The sequence below is a fragment of the Apostichopus japonicus genome, chromosome 17, assembly GCF_037975245.1.
Source record: "Apostichopus japonicus isolate 1M-3 chromosome 17, ASM3797524v1, whole genome shotgun sequence".
NCBI lineage: Eukaryota > Metazoa > Echinodermata > Holothuroidea > Aspidochirotida > Stichopodidae > Apostichopus > Apostichopus japonicus.
Genome location: NC_092577.1, coordinates 28,428,922 through 28,447,125, shown reverse-complemented (window position 1 = coordinate 28,447,125; position 18,204 = coordinate 28,428,922). Strand labels below are relative to the sequence as shown.

Genomic DNA, 18,204 nt, shown 5'->3' with positions numbered 1-18,204 from the left:
CGATTGTAAATATGATTACTTCTGCTATGTTTGGTCATATTAAACGTATATATCATGCTGCATGAGCAGGGAGCAAAGCAAATGGTTGGGGATGAGTCTCGAGGGAATGATTAGAACAAAAGTCAATTTGATAAGTTTGAACTGTTGACGACTTTCTGTGCTCGAAAACCTTATCACAAAGGAAATTGGATATTGAATGGAAGATGCCATATTCTTTCTTTTTATTTCTGTTCCTTTCTTCATGTTTACTTTTAAAGTGCAGTGCACGTCTATGTTAAAGTGTATGTCATGTTCTCCCCGCATTCCAATAATCTTACATTGTATAACATGTAAATATGGGTCCATATCCACTGCTATATAAAATGAGAGAAATGTTTACATTAATCATTCTTCATAGGTAAATAAAGTTGGAATACATCCTTCTCCTTCTCTTCATCCTCCTCCTCATCATCATTATAATTACTTTTATCATCTTGCATATTATTTTTACATTTAATATGTCAGTCATGTTACATATATATATTAGTAATATAATATCTTAATATTATTTTGGTGCTATTGTTATTGTTTTGGTCGTCACAACTTTATTATCATTACTATTTCCTTTTTTGGTGTTGATAGAGTATTGATAGCCTGGGGATAGGTTCTAGCTTAAATTTGTCCTCGGATATTGTAAATGTCCTCACAAGTATATATTTGTAGAGGTATACATAAATAGAGGGCGCTATATATATTTTAGCATACATTCAGTATACACCAGGTATTGGAAAAGTACTAAATATGGACACATTCGAGATAAGTCCATAGCAGTGTTGATCAACCCCTGGGGGGTCAGTTAAAGGTACTTAGAATGTGAGGACACGAAATTTGTCCTCACATTTTTCAATTGTCCTCATATGTATAGGCCTGTAGAGGAAAATGTCCTCGTATACATAGGTCTGTCAGTACACCCATACACACATACATACAAACATACCTGGATGTTTTTCTTCAGCAATGCAACTCTTAGGAACATCAAATGGTGTATACTAAAATGTTCTACCCAAATCTCAATTTATAGAAATAAATAAGTCGGATAACAACGGTCTTCTGTAAAATAATGGTTGGCACGCCTCCAGTCATGATACACAGAAATGATTGGCTGAAAGATGAGTTGTATACACATCATGACGGATGTAAGATTATGTATATATATAGTTCCTTAACTTCCTTAAATGGTAAGAGTATTGGTGAATATATTTATATATATATATATAATATATATATATATATAATATATATATATAATTATATATATATATATATATATACCATATATATACTTTCTATATGAGGTGGTATATATATATATATATATATATATACCACCTCAAACGATGATTATCCACCCAGTTCAGTGTATTAAGGGGTGTGACGTGGACAGCAATTTAAGTATCATTATTTCTCGAATTGTCGATAAGGTACAATGTCTCGTCCCCAATGCAATACATGTATGGATCACAGACAAACGTTTAAGAATTTCCTTTCTTTCTTTTAAAGTTTCTTTTTTTAATGCAATCTAGCGGAGAGAACCCCCAAACCCTTCCCCCTTCCAACTCCACCCACCTCACCCACCCCACGTTCTCCGCCAATTTGCAGATTCGTTATTTTTCTGTTTTACACTGTCATTTCGATGACAATTGTTTATCGGTGATAAGAACCCATTTTTGGCTTGGCCCTCCATCCAGTTTTACAGCGAATACAATGGTAACGGGGGGAATTTTCCCATTTCTTCCCCGAATGGCAATTTGATTACAGTCATGTCCAATATTGGGCAATTCAGCCTATCTATCGGAAGCTATATATTCAATTATATACATTATGTTATTCAAAAAAATACTTTTAGTCGAAATATTTAACTTGGTAGGTTCTACTTGGCGTTTTTCACAACATCTACAAACCCAAAATCAGTGCTCAAGATAACCTGATAAGTTTTGATTCCCACTAAACGGAATGACAGAAAGTAAACTTTAACATACTAAGCAGGCCCTTATTATATATTCCAGAATACGAAAGACCATCTAGTCCACTCCTATCGCATTCCAGCAGGGGCAGTGTGCGGCCGGTATGACAGTTTTGAATCCCCATTCCTGAATGTTTTATCCGCTGTATGTATTAGCAAATGACTATTATAGTATTGTATATGCCTAGCATGTTGAACACTGGTTGCATTAGACACATTATAAGTGAAGTGTTCGTAATTTATGTACCATACCTTTAACTTGAACTAGCTTGTGATAGGCTAACAAGTGTTAGGCTAATAAGTGGTTACAAGTGATAGGCTAATACTGTAAGTATATTTTTCTTCTCTTCTATACGTCACTGTTAGGAAACTGACTGACACACACGCTGTTTGATAGTGAGCTTACAAGTGCCCTTTCTTGAAAGAAATTTCAATGCATCAGTAAACCTGTGCCGACATTTTGTGGAAATAATCAATCTTTAGAAGATAAAGAATTTCAGTTTCACAGTATTTATGGACCAAATATATCATATGGATAGTCTTACATCATGTTGGGGGCGGGTGCCCTCTCCTGTTCAAAATATTGCCAGATGCTACATTCACTTTGTATAGAACAAGTTTGACTGGTTGGGGAAAGGGGAAGCGGCCCGAGATGACCCCTATCATTTTATATTACTTTGTATCATAATGAATGGTGCTTTTGCAACTTACAAGAACATTTAATTTTATGAAAATTCCATACCCTACTAGATTTATAAAAGTTTATTCATTTTCTTAAAATGGATCAAGCTCTTATTCTCGAAAGATCCATTTTGCACGGGATCCGGGTGGTGGGTTGGGAGGTGACTAGTCGGGTGGGGTGGTGATGTACTCTACTGTTAAATACCTTGCCACATCTAAGTAACGCAGTAGATGAACTTACCGTGCATTGTTGATATAGAATGTAAGTTCTTTGACCATACGTTCCCAAACAGGTATGGCTAAGTTTCTGAATTTTGCACTACTTTGTTATTCTAAATTCGTCGACTTATAATAAAGTTTTTTTGTTAGTTATAATTGTACTTGGGTTGCCCTATAATATTAATAATATTATGTAATATTTTGTATATATTCTGTATATATTCTGTATATAGCTTTTTGATGCATTCCATTTCTACAGTAATTGATAATTTGAAGATCAATTGGAACTTAGGAGGGTACCATAGGGCAAAGTAATTGAGTTACTGTATTGCAAAAGTTCAAGCTTCAATGTAAGCAAATAATCTATTCGCAGTCGGCCATCTGCCTGAAAGCAGAATAAGGCTTTATGTTTCGTGAAAACACAATTGTCGAAGCAGATTTACTATTTACTTCATGATATTAAATAAAACCTGCTAATGGTCTATAATGGCATATATTGTCATGATATTTCAGTACTAAAAAGCTAAGCAGAACAATTATGATATTCATCAGTCTTAATGTAGAGCTGGTTTTGAGAAATGACAAGAAGCTTTTTCAAGTCATATCTATAAGTTACTATTTCAGGTAAATTGTAAAGCTGAAAAAGTTACGAGGTGTCATGGTACAGTAAGTGTGCACTTTGAGGACGCTACATGCAGTCAACTAGTAGGGGAACCACCTATCACATTCCTATGTTATGCCATAAAAGTAACTTAACATCATCCCAGCTTAAGCATCCTGTCATTACATCAAATATATCTATAATAAGGTCACAAATTATTTGCTAACTGAACTGAGCCACTTGCTCTCAATCCGGTACGGAAGTCTGTCAGGCACGCGATCAACTATCACCACGCATCAAGGATATACTAAATTACCCAGCTTTAAACAAGTATTACAAATGTACTAAAACCGAAACTTAAGAAGACCAACAAAAGAAGAAGCTACACAAAAAACCCCTAAGAGTTCAGCTTGACATTATAAATCAATAGTTTTTCTTGCCATTTATTATTATATCTAATTACTATATCCTAATCAACTCTAAAGCAATGGTTTGCTACACCCCCAGACTTTGGCTGAAAACATGTGTTATATATGGAGCATGCACCCGATTCACATAGTATCATATAATAATATTATACCTTAATATAATATAATATAATATAATGTAAAACATCCTCACTAATATTGTTTCATATAGTATTACATGGTACAATGATATATTATGATAACATTATATTGTTAATTTTTTTAATATTACTGTACATTAGTATTGTTTATGACACTGCTAAAAATTACTGTAAAACTACAACAGTTTTCTGTTCATTTGCAGAAATTCGTCCATGCCACTACAGGAAAGTCTTGTGTTTTAAGTTTACGGTATATTAGAGAAACTTACAGAAATTGAACGAACAGTTGTTGTGGATAGACAGATATCTATCCTCGTTAATTCACTTCATCACAAAAATGCAGGATATATATTTCAACACGAGACCCTCCGAAAAAAAGAACGTAAACTTCCATGGAGCTAGGCTATATGTGTACCCACTGTGTTTTATGCATGTGAAAGTCCCTCAGAAATTATGGACGTTACAGCCCAAAGGAACCAGGCCGAAGATTACGGTTTGTTACAGCTTTGTTGGCTGCATTATATCATCCCATAATATTCCAGGTTTCGTTTTGATATTTTTCATACACCTTCAATAATCGCTCGGTTTTACTTCGTATTTGCCATACGATTAATTGTCGTCAAATTATAACAGACTATAGTCTAATGAAAGGCATAATCTCAATATAAGTATACACATGCAGTTGTCTGAAAAGGGGAACTTCCACGTATTATATTATAACAGTGATTTCACAGACTGGTGTAAGACCTCAGAATTTTAATGTAATAACCACCGATATAATTCCACCGTTGTTATCGAGTAATCACTGACCTAATGCAAGATCCTTGGCAAGATATTTCACTCTAAAGCGCGCATAATTCATGTGCATTGAAGAAAATTACCAACATTTAAAATTACCCCTGTGTGTACCCATTTGGCTTTGGTCTTGAACCTTGCTGGGTTACCGCTCAAGTTTCGATATACAAACTAACGACAGCGTAGTTACTCCCCCCCCCCCCCCGCTGCTAACAGTTCCCCTTCCAGCACAAAGCCGGCTCATTAATTGGCTAGTAAGGTTGTTGCACCCGCATATCGTCAAATATGCTGTAACATAATAATTACGATACATTATTGTAATTGGCAAACACAGAAATGAGAACTACTACACATTTCATGATTTTTCTTTCATTTACTTTAAGTGAAATTTGAGCTGGGAAGAAATTAAGGTAAAAAAAACATTTCGGTGCAAGTGTACAACTTATAAAAATTAGACTAGAGAAATATAGCCAAATAGAGATGGGGTGGGGGGATTCAATCTGGAGGGGAAGCGGCGGAGGGGCAGCACCACTTCGATGTGCGGTGGGACATGCGGAGTGATTTGAAATGGCAATAACAAAGTTACCTCAAAATACTTTTAGATCAGTAATTATTTGTTGGTTATTTATAAGTTCATTAGATGAAATCTATCAAATTCCTCTTATTTCGGGTATTTCGGTAATTAACCAAACACAAAGCGTATCTTAAGGGGAACCGTGATTATTTTCTTGCATTCATTGCACTTGTTTTAAATCTGATATGTCTTACAATGTTAAGTCCGATGAGGGACGTGACCATGGGACCTTTAGTTAAATCGGAACTGGATAGTATGTTCAGCATCCTTCAGTACGGTCACTAGCCTATTACCCGATCTTTTCATTTATCCTTTTTTCTACACATCTTGCATGCCAAAATTTGAAGAGGGCGAGGAGGACCCCATCATCACCCTTCGGACCCCCATTTAAGCCCTTGACCACTGAAATTAAATCTTTCTAGAAAAATAACAAACGTATACTTAGCAATGAAGAGATGAATGTTTATCTCAGTGGCGTGTGCAAAAAAGAAGGGGTGGGGGTAAAACGTTCAGTTTGGGAATGTTTCTCATTCAGTCCGGGTTTTGGACGCTCTTCCATAAAGGTTCATTCCGATATTTATATCAGTCTGAAGGGGTGGGGGATACTTAAAATTCTCCCTCCCATCGACCTTTCAAATTCTGCGCACTTCCCTATCGTGTTTTAACCTAACGTGATCGACACCTTCCTATACCAAACAAACGGGCCTGCATTCCTAGCTAGCCAAATGAATGTCGTCGAATAGGCTGCTGCAGCATGAATATTTGCAAGTACAAGCACCATTTTATTGGTTGCTTACATAGTGTCTATGACAGAGCGTGGGTATTTTAACACTGTATATAATCAAGAAACCCTCATTTCAACACCAATAAAATCCACGAATAGTTGCTAATGTACGGCTCGCGTAATTTTTTTCCCTAGGTGGATAAGGAGTAGTTATCATATATAGGCGCATCCAGACCCTCGCGCATGCGTGTTACTCGTAAAAAGTATGACAGCGATCGATGAGTAACACGTGTCTATGAGTAACACGCATGCGCGATGGTTTGGATACGCCTATATATGATAATAGCCCCTAACGCTCCTAGGAAAAAACGTACGGCCCCAGTCTAGTGTCTTGTATTTGGCTTACACTGTAATGTTTATGCTCCATGTTTTGCGTACATAGATTAATTTACAGAAGAGATGCGTCGTCAGTTTTCTTCGATAAATCTGTACGTCAAATGTTCTGAGGTATCTAAGCGAGAAATTAAAAAAAGCGAGAAATTAAGCGAGTCTGTAATAATGTAATCTTCATTATGAAACCGATTGAAGGAAACGTTATGTAAATAAGGTACACGTATCGGTTACGCGGAATCTACTCTTGCCTCATAGCGGTATGCAGTTGGACCATCTGCTTTGGGCTGAGTCTGACACTGCTTGGGTTCTTCATAAATCGGCATTTCCTCGACATGTACCGGACTGAAAGTACTCGGTTTCTGAGCCTCACAGCTCGCTTTCATCGGAACGTGCATAAAATCGGCTTCGTCGAAAGATGTTCGGTTGTCCTGGAAACTCGTGGCAACTCGCCTGTTGTCTGCTACAATCGTTGAGCACATATCCTCTGCAGTCTGATCACCTCCGTGGTTTAAGCTGCATCTCCGCCAGGTGATGAACATTATTGTTACTAATACCACGGTGGTGAATAGTATGATGGACGCGAACCACAACCCGGTGCCTGTGAATAAAGAAAGGATGAAAACACTATGGTCGTGTAATAACTGCATGTAATCAAATTAATAATACAAGCTTTATATATATCATCGAGTAACCATGTTTCATCGTAAAGGCCTCCCTACCTTTCTAACCCAATTCTATCACCTTTCCCCGATCCTGCATGCCCGATCTATTTCTACTTCATATCCCCTATCCCTTATCGTGTTAGGTTAACCCCTCCCACAAACCTATACATACCATGTGAACGGTGAGACCAGCGAGTTGACAGTGAGTGACGTCATCATGACACTGAACTGAAAAGTGTCTTTGTTTCGAATCCATTTACCCAACTAAAGACATAATGTCTTTTGTAATACAAAACCTATTTTGATCAAGCATTGGCAGTACTTGTATTGACAGGAATATTCCACTACCTGAAAGTAAACATCATTTGGAAAAGTGAAAGCGGAGTGTGTTTGCATGAATGTATGTGTAATCTTGTGTGTTTTTTGTTTTGGGTTTCCCGTCAATTCAGAGAAGTAACTTTCGAAAGCTTGGAAATTGTATGTACTTTCGTGAGTGCACATATTCTTAATTGGATCTGTACGTGTTTTATCTTGGTTTTCATTGTGAAAAGAATTCTTTCCTTTTAATGAGAGTATTTGTCCTAAGAATTTATTTTCAAAGAGCAGGGGTGGGGGGGGGGGGAGTTTAATCCCGTTATATCTTTGCTTTGAAATGCACGGCTCGCCTGCACAGAATTTTGTTTTATTGTTTCATAAATTTATTGTTGGTTGCATCAGCATTTACGGTTAAATGACATTCAGTTTAAATCGCGGGCTCTTCCAAAATGAGCTTATCGTGAGCAGTCTTTTTGCTCTCGATAATAAATAAAAGAAAATAAATGTAGATATATAAATAAATAAAACTTACCATGCCTCGTTGTTGATTCCGGGGTGTTAACTTCAATGACATGTACATAAAATGTACACAGACGGTAAACGTAGTCTGTATTACCATAGTAGGTATACGTCACTCTAGTAACACCCAATGGGAAAGCATCTCCTGGTACATGTGACTTTGATGTATTATAACGGCCCTGATCGAGAGTGAAATCCGACCAAAAGACTTGAATGTGACTCCCGTTAGTCTCCCTCTCAATGGTTTGTGTGACATTCATTGGGCAGAACTGTTTAATGCTGAAATAATCTGTCCAATATAAAACAGAAAGGTGATGGGCATATGTGGCATGCGCGCAGGCGCGTAGCCTAGTCGTAGCGTAGTCCTAAGAATTTATTTTCAAAGAGCAGGGGTGGGGGGGGGGGGAGTTTAATCCCGTTATATCTTTGCTTTGAAATGCACGGCTCGCCTGCACAGAATTTTGTTTTATTGTTTCATAAATTTATTGTTGGTTGCATCAGCATTTACGGTTAAATGACATTCAGTTTAAATCGCGGGCTCTTCCAAAATGAGCTTATCGTGAGCAGTCTTTTTGCTCTCGATAATAAATAAAAGAAAATAAATGTAGATATATAAATAAATAAAACTTACCATGCCTCGTTGTTGATTCCGGGGTGTTAACTTCAATGACATGTACATAAAATGTACACAGACGGTAAACGTAGTCTGTATTACCATAGTAGGTATACGTCACTCTAGTAACACCCAATGGGAAAGCATCTCCTGGTACATGTGACTTTGATGTATTATAACGGCCCTGATCGAGAGTGAAATCCGACCAAAAGACTTGAATGTGACTCCCGTTAGTCTCCCTCTCAATGGTTTGTGTGACATTCATTGGGCAGAACTGTTTAATGCTGAAATAATCTGTCCAATATAAAACAGTAAGGTGATGGGCATATGTGGCATGCGCGCAGGCGCGTAGCCAAGGGGGGGGGGCAGCGAAGGGGGCAACCGCCCCCCCCCCGAAGCACATTTTTGTGTATGTTTTTATGATATCGCTAGTAATTTCAAGCTTAGATGCAACTTACAAGGCCTGGGAAGTGCCATTGCAAGCGATCTGGGAGGCATTTTCATCCAAAATTTTCTTGTGCGCGTAGCGCCAACTCATGGTGGCGGTACGCTTAGATAGTTTTCAATGCAGAATCTGCAGCTTTGATAGTTTGCCAACAGGTTCGCCTCTCCCTTGGCAAATTCCTGCATGCGCGAACTGGTAAAGGTTTATCTTTTCATTCATACATATAACCGTTTTTTTTTCACATGGAATTTGAAGTCAGCAAAAAAGGAGAAAAATCATTTGTTATACTGACTACTGGGGCAATTAACAAAGAGTTTGAACTTAGAACTTGAAAACCAAATATGACGTCACTATTGTTAACCTAGTTCCATTCGTCGTCGAAACTCTATAGTCTATGGGAACGCTAAACTTCAGAGTGCATGAGCAGTTTTGACATTTTTTACGTCAAAATGACAAGTTAACACAAGTTTCTTCATTTTATTGAGATTAATATACGTGTAGGCATTTTAACATAATTTTACTTTAGAATATTGCTTACTTATTTAAATACAAATGTTAATGTATCGACGGCAACTTGAACTGTCCATATTAATCTTCCGAACTCGTTCATGCTGTCCGTAATCATGTGACATTGAACGGATATGTGTAGTGTTGAAGAAGTATTTTCTGAAGGGATGTCGCTCAAAATAATCTGCAAACCAAACCAAGCATGACGTCACTGTGACACTATGGTTCTAAACTTAATCCCCCTCCCCCCGTCAGCACAACTCTCCGTCCCCTATCCCCAGATCTGGAAACTAGAAATGTCATAACTTTTTCCACTTGCCTCTTACGGTTGCAAATCTCAAGAGGGCAGCTAAATCTGTAAGGAATGTTTAATCATAGTCCCAGTTGCCACAACTGGTCAGTCGCAATGCCACTTTGACTCTGATGCGTGCTGTATGTTGTGTAGAATGGAGTCAAAATGGCAGCGATACCACGTGACCTGATATTTTTGGGGATCTCTCGTTAAAAAGCGTATAAAGTGAGGCTTACCTGTTGGATAAATGGCAATGTAGAATGGGCATGTCCAAGTATGCACATATGAACTGAATGAGCAGGTTACCATGGTGATTCCGACGTCATAATAGTCCCCAGTGGAATGACTGCATGCTGTACTAACGTCTTTACTTCCCGTGAATGGTCCTGTCCAATTGACCCTCGCTTTGATGACGTCAGATGTTACCGAAATTGTTTTGTTACTTGGACATAACTCTACGAAATCTACAGACGGAATGGCATCATGCATAAAAAGTAACCGGAATGACGTAATATTTAGCCAATTACACTGTATTTTTATATGCACATTATCGTGATTGTATTTAAACCTGTGTATTACGATGGCTTCTGGCAGCATGCCCCATCGTTGAAGTATAGATAAGGCATATGAAAACATAATCTGATAATTCAGTCCACCAAACTCAAACAAGGAAAGATGAAATTAAAGATCGACTTCAAACTTTTGCAAAAAAAAACATAGCATTGTCAATGTGACAAAAAGGGGGCTGCACGGTTTCCAATTACAAACAAATAGATATTTTTCATTAACAAAACAAGAACACTTCGAAGGTTTTTCACAAGTTGGGTGCACGTACCGCTGCCCCGTTCACCTCCTTCAGGTCCCCCTCCTCTCCTCCACTCCACACAGGGAGAAAAAAGGGAAAACCATGGCTTGGTCACAATAACCTTAAGTTGGCGACGCAACGAAACCCTTTGCCTATAAACATGTCTGCTGAAACCCTAAATAAATGTATGTAAGATTAATTCTTTGCAACAGGCTAGTCTGGACGCTTACCACTAGTGCACACAACACCGGCGTCTTCGGAATGGATGCAGTTGTGGTTGCTAGTATACGGGCAGTCTGTGATAGCCCTCTCTGTACCGTCGCACTCAATCCCATCCATAAATATTTGCCCATTTCCTTCCCCGAAGAAGGCATCTCTTCGAACTTTATCGACGTCTTTGAAACCAAGTTGACGACAGAAAACAAAAGCGTCATGGTAGTCCCAGTCATCGTCACAAATCGTCCCCCATTCTCCGTAGAGAAGGACCTCCACACGGCCCTTCCGGTGAAGGTCACCCCCAGCGAGCCTGATATTAGGATCTAGAGATGCGTGCAACGAAAGATCATATGTATATGCAAGGGCGGATAAAATGTAGCCCCTCTCACCCTCTCGCCCACCCCCCCCCGCTCCCACAGAAGAGAAAATACATATACGTGAAGTGGTGCATATAGGATGCACATTTAAGCTACACTTGAGGCATATATTTCGGTCCATACGTAAGGTAGCTGTGCTAATAAGTACTTTTAAGATTTCGTGTTGAGTTAAAAGGATAGCTCTGCATCCCCCACAACCCAACCCACCCCCTGACCCTTCCCCTATTGGATCCCCGCCTGAGCGTCATTGCATCAAACTGAACTCTTTTTTTTTTCTTTTTAGAAAATAGTGTTATTTTGTGCAAGAATAGTTACATATTATACGCAGTGTTGTGTTGTGAGAAAAGTAGGGTTAAACATTTCAATTTTTGAGGAAAAAAGTAAGCAAAAAGTGAACAAAAATATTGATCCTATCTCTAACTTCCTATCTCTTTTAGACCATGAGTTTACAGTACTTGGGTTCTCGGAAACCTGGGACAGAGAGAGTTAATCTCCATTTGTTCACTTTTACGGTTTCACATTGGTATAGAAAAGTCATAGGACTCACAAAACAGGCGGAGGAGTATGTCTCTTTATTACTAATAAAGTACAATTTACGAAGCGCAATGCGATCTTTGTTGTTAATGAAGCAATCGAAAGTGATCGAATTACAGACCCGCTTTGTTTAGGTGGTAAGCCAGTCATTGTAGGAATAGTTAACAGACCTTCCCATGGCTCTCTGAAGGAGTTTAATAATCATATTCATAATAGCATGGATACAATTACTGCTGAAAAGAAGCATGGCTATATTATGGTTGACTATAACATCGATCTATTGATGGAAAAATCCTCCGATATACTCAACATGTTTTTCTCAAGTAACTTTCTTCATTGTATTACTAAGCCTACACGAGTAAAAGATGAGTGTGTTTTTTTAATCGATAACATCATTACCAATCTAAGCGCTAATTTGTTGTCTGGGGTGCTAATCACCGACATCAGTGACCATTTTCCTATATCCTTATTTACTAAGTTTGAGAAGGTGAACTACTTGAATGGTTACTTCACTAGAAACTACTCCAAGGCCAACATCGATTCTTTTCTCTCAGTGATGAGTGACCATATTTATGATGACAATAATGCAAATTCATCCTACGATAATTTTGCTACTGTGAAAGATATTTATGATATTTGTTTTCCGTCTATCCACAGTACCAACTTCAAACGCCGAAAAAGCGACACCCGTGGATAAGTAGTGGCATTCTCTAGTCAGTAAAGCGCAAAAACAAACTTTATAAAAAAATTCTGAAGGATCCATCTAGCGTCAATGTAACGAGCTATCGCAATTATCGTAACAAGTTAAACCACATCATACGTATCTCTAAGAAAAAATATATTGCTGAAAAGTTTAATGATTGCAGACATGACATTAAGAAAACATGGTCTAGTAAGTAACAATATCTTGAACAAGAAAAGAAATAAGACAACTTATCCTACTGCATTCAACCACGACGACAATTATGTAGTGACTGATCCTGAGGAAAATGCAAATGCTTTTAATAGTTTCTTTGTCGACATTGGGCCTTATTTGGCTGCTGCTATTCAGAGTAGGACAACTGCTAATTCTTACCTCGGTAGGCCTAATTCCTATACATTTTTTTTTTATGGCACCAACAAATGAGGAAGAACTCAATACAGTGGGTTTATCTTGTTTGTCTACCAATGAATCAGCAGGTTTTGATGACATGAAACCTGGCATAATTGGAAAAGTTATTGCATATATTTCCAATATTGCATATATTTCCAAACCCCTAGTTCACATTGTTAATTGCTCTCTGGCAAGTGGAATTGTTCCATGATGGCATCAGAGGAAAATACCTTGAGTGGATAACAAGTTACCTTAATAATACAATCCAATTTACAAGTTTTAACGATACTAAGTCTATAAGTCATACTATTCGCTGCGGTGTTCCTCAAGGCTCTGTCCTAGGTCCTCTACCTTTTATTATCTATATAAAAGATATAAGTAATGTTTCCACTCTATGCTCTACGATCCTTTTCGCGGACGATACAAGTGTCTTTTTCACTGGTTATGACCCAAATGTATTGGAACATATTATTAACTTAGAACTTGTTAAGTTTCATGATTGGTTTACTGCTAACACACTTCACTAAACGTCAGGAAAACTAACTATATCGTTTTTGTTAACAGTAAGCGTAAGGCCGATGAAGTTAATCTAGATCTTAAAATGAACAATGAGAGTCTGCAAAGAGTGAATTGCACTACGTTTTTAGGTGTTTATATTGACTCCCGTTTAACATGGAACAATCACATACAGTCTATTGCAACTAAAACTGCTAAGGGCTGTGGCATTCTCTCAAACTTAAGCATGTTTTACCCAAGAGAATTTTGCGTTCGTTGTATCTTACTTTATTCGCACCACATTTTACATACTGCATACTAGTATGGTCTGGTACCAATCACACATGTTGAATATAAGCCCTTAGTTATTCAAAAAAGAGCAATTAGACACGTTTCAATTGCCAATTACAATTAACATATAAGTAAACTTTGCAAAGATCTTAACATCCTCAAGCTCCCTGATTTAATAAATGTATATGTAGCCACATTTGCCTGTGGAGCTATTCATGGACAGATCACACCTGCTTTCGACAATTTCTTTGTTCACAACCATACCATTCACAATGATAACACACGACACATACGAAGTTTATACGCTCTTATCGCATTCACACCAATGTAGGAAAATATAGCCTTCGACATCGTACAAGCATCACATGGAATTCTTTGCTGCTTAATATCAGGTCACAACCTTCCTGAAATTCGTTTAAATACAAATTAAAGAGATTTTACTTCAATTTATACTGAGATTGAGGTTCCTCTTTCTTTCATTTCTTTTTCTTCCTTTCTTCTATTTCTTTAGTTCTTTTCTTAATTCTTTTTGTAAGTTATTTGTGTACTCTATGTACAGAGAGTATATCACTAGATAAGCCCACAAGGGTTTCCTGATATACTTCCTTTCACATTCCATAACTCTTTGTATTCGCTACATTTTTTGTATAGATTTTGTGGAAAAAACAAATAAAATAAATAAATGAACGAAAAATAAATGTCAAACTTCAGGGCAAATTAGTCGAAAATTTGAGATCAAAATGAGAATATTTAAGAATATAGTCAAGAGAGAGAGAGAGAGAAAACAAAAGCAGAAAATTTCGAGAGAAAGTTCCCACCTTCCCATTTGGAGTAGAAATGTGCAAAACTTACATTCTTCTGAGAAAAATCCCCAAATACGCCAGTGTTTTACCCCCCCCCCCCACACACACACACACCCATCACACACACACGCACACACACATACATTTTGATAGCTCTCTACGCTACTGCAAAGTATCATACCTTGAATGAGGCGTTTTCCCCGTGTTTTGCTAAATTTCTGTCAGTGAACTACAAAATATGGTCTTCCCATTTAGGTAATAACACCATTGCGTTGGCTCCTGATATAGCGTGAATAGTTGAGACCAACCTTGATCCCTGCGTTTAAGCTTGCTTACCTACGTACCACGATGTTCTCTCGAATAGTTTTGCTGCTATTAGGAAAGCTTAAAGTTTGTCCAACGACAAAGAACTTCGAGGTTATCACCCTTTAGCATCCAGTGTTAAGGAGTAACATACTGAGTGCAGATTTTCAACTAATGTGTTATATATTTCAATAGGACCACAAGCTAAGAGGAAATTCCTACATAGGGTTCCAATGAGGAAGGGGGGGGGGCAGAAGAGACCAATGTTCAGGCATGGATAAAGTGTCCCCTATATATTGGCGCCACGCTCGGATGAAGGTCGTTGCTTTGAAAATCATTAGGGGCACCCACCCACACACATACACAGACAGAGACACATCCACCACACCAACACTAATCAGGTGACGATGACCATGAAAGAAAAGTACCAATAAATTTAATGTATCATAATATTTGGTTTGTATCATGACAACAATATATATATATGAAGGGTATGAAATTGCAGACTACTTACCTTTTGCCTCCACGGCTCCGATGTGTATGTCAAGCAAGACAATAGACCGAAGCAAAGTAGCAGTAATATACAGAGCAAGTAGCATGATAAACTATATCAGACAACAACAAACAAACTGACGGACCAATTTTTGAACAGACTTTGGAATCGACAAGAAGGTACTTCACTTTTTACCAGTCAGATGCAGCCCTCAGCGTAAATTTGGAACTGAAGGACGATCGAGAGAAAAAGTAATTCAAATTGAAAACAAAAACAAAACAATAAAACAACTATAAATAGATAATATATAAAGTAAAAACAGAAAGGGATATAGTTCTTTTAGTCAGTAATACAAAACAAAGTGAAAGTACTTGGACATTCTGAAACATTGCCAATATTTTTGCGCAGGAGAAAAGCCGTTTGTGAAAACAACATATACTCTCGTTGAAAGGGTTTTAACAAAAGCAAACATTGTCAATGGCTTTATGCCCCCTACCCCTATCCCACCCAACACCCGTCACCCCACCCATACACTTTTTTCACCATGTCTAAAAAATAGAAATTGAAAGGAGGAAATACGGTCATGATCTTATGATAACAATAGTTAAAATCATTCAAATTTCATTTTAAATGGGCATACATTTACGCAACAAGCCAGCGGGTATAGTGCATTGCACATCGGTGCAGCCATAAGAAGAAATGCATGACTTCTGCGCCGTCCCCGGTCCTTTAAAGGATCATTCCAAATAATGCAGCATGTTATCAACCTGAATTAAACCGGCGGCATAGTTACACAAATATTAATTTTCTCATCTTTTGTTTTCTTGAACTATGATATGTCAAGACTAAATTCTACCTAAATTTATCCCTATACTCAGTTTTCAGTTTCAATAACCATGCGGGTGTTTATTCACATAAGTCGGATCAAGTAACGAAAGGCCTAGTCTGATGTCACAGCACTTATATAGTCTGAGTATGGCAACGTAATAGCAGGTTTTTTCTCTTCAGATGTGACCTTTCGAAAAATAGGACCCTAGCTATATTAGTGCTTAATAAAACAAAAACTGAATTAGTACTTAAAAACAAAACAAAAGTATATTAGTTCTTTACACTTTTAAGAAGAAAAAACATCGTTTTCTGTTTGGAAACTTCTTATCTTTCACTTTTATCAACGTCACAAGTTATTTTGTTAGCTTACTTTTAAATGTAATACATTTTGCGAGAGCGGAAATATTGGATAGATTTTTTGAATTGTTTGGTTCCACTTTTAGTCAAACACAATATGCTTCGGAATCTACCTAAGACTATATTTAGTACAATCGTCATATGAATGGAAAATGACCTCGAAAGAGAGCCATATTCTGCTTAGGTTATCGATTAACGAAACCTGGGGGGGGGGGCAATGAAATGGGAGGGTGGTTGGGTTTGCAGCTCAACTTCTTTTGGTCAGTCGGGAGGTGGGGCAAGGGGAGGGGGTGTGCTTGAGTCAGTATACTATCGGTATATGGTGATGCGTCAGAAAACGTTGGTACAAACTAATGCAAGGATGCATGCATGTGCAGCGTGCTACAAGTCTGTCCATGGCGAACCTTGTTATTTTCAACAACAAAACAAGTGAAGAGTGGTGGGGGAGGTCTCCTCCGTTATATAACGTTTGAAGTGTTTTGTTAGTTCGTCGCCTTAATTAATTCATGACATAACACGTGGGTATAACTGGATCTATCCACTTGTACAAATAACGAATTGTAAACGAATTTAATTTTCAGTCTTCTATTTTGCTCATTTGGAACCCATGAAAGGGGTTTTCTTATATAATCGTCCCTGGTCCTACAAGGCGATACTTTTTTCAGGGACCTTAAGTTTCCTTGAAAAGGTCGAGTTTGATTTCCCAGATTGCGAGAAAATATGCTATCAAAGTTGATTTTGCAGCAAATGTTAATAATGAAAGCAAGTGAGCATCACGGACGTACCTCAAGTAAGAGTTAATTAATGTCCATATGCTTAATGTCCTTTCGTCGTTATATAGTCATCAATAATTGAATGCTTGATACGTGTTACCGGGAGCCGGTAATTAATTAAAGCGCTAAACGTTCACTGTGAATTTTCGACTGCTCACATGGTGTAAACATCTTGTCGTGCAGGTTTTCGAAGTATATGAAAGCAAATGGACCACTTGAATGGCATTAATCTCTATTGTTATAAACTTGTTTCAAATAAGGCATATGTGGTTTGTCATTGACTATCGATAAAGTCCATAAGTGAGTTACGTGTTCGACATTACGGGGACTACTTGGTATTCCAGAAATGGCAGTTATGTTCATCTGTTCATTGTTCATCAGAATGCAGTTCATTGAAATAGAATAAAGAACAAGGAATCGGATAACATTCTTCCGAGATCAAACTAGTTTTATCCTGAGACGTGTACAACTAACAGATCGACCGAAGAGTTGAAGACATCCCCGAAGATCACTTGTAGTATCTGTTCCCTTTCGAGGGGAATGATGATACACACCTGGCGTGATCACAAAGTCAAGGGGACTGGGGTTGAGAGCGGATCAGACGTTTGGTAGTTTGGTTTTCGTACTCAGATTCTTTCCTGGGTGACTTGTCTTAAAAAGTATCCCCGGTATTCAATCATGGGAGAATGATCGACTGATAGATTTTAAAGTAACTTTTTAACTCAATTAAATAATTAAATAATGAATAAGGCAGATTTTTTGTTTTTTGTTATGTTATAATACAAAGAAAACAGACAACTTTGAGTCCAATAATGTTTCTGTAGCTATTCCAGTATTTTTCAAGATATGTTTCGTTAAAGATATTTGTTTCTGGAATATTCGTTTAGGCTAACTTGATGGTGACGTCGGCTCCTCATGGAAGTTCA

General features: G+C 37.7%; 2 protein-coding genes across 2 annotated transcripts in view; both read right to left on the bottom strand.

Moving 5' to 3' along the window:
- LOC139984758 (uncharacterized) overlaps positions 1–1,008 on the bottom strand; it is a 56,089-nt gene extending 55,081 nt beyond the window's left edge. The window contains exon 1 of the mRNA XM_071998796.1: positions 977–1,008. The gene's annotated coding sequence lies outside the window, so the exon portion shown is untranslated. The remainder of the gene's footprint in view (positions 1–976) is intronic.
- Positions 1,009–6,414: 5,406 nt separating this feature from the next.
- LOC139984754 (uncharacterized) lies at positions 6,415–15,548 on the bottom strand. Its single transcript, XM_071998789.1, has 6 exons — positions 15,342–15,548; positions 10,946–11,254; positions 10,147–10,374; positions 8,685–8,960; positions 8,067–8,342; positions 6,415–7,155 (listed from the first exon to the last, which is right to left on the bottom strand). The coding sequence occupies exons 1-6, from the start codon at positions 15,424–15,426 to the stop codon at positions 6,785–6,787; spliced, it is 1,545 nt and encodes a 514-aa protein (XP_071854890.1). The 5' UTR covers positions 15,427–15,548; the 3' UTR covers positions 6,415–6,784.
- Between the last annotated feature and the right edge of the window lie 2,656 nt (positions 15,549–18,204).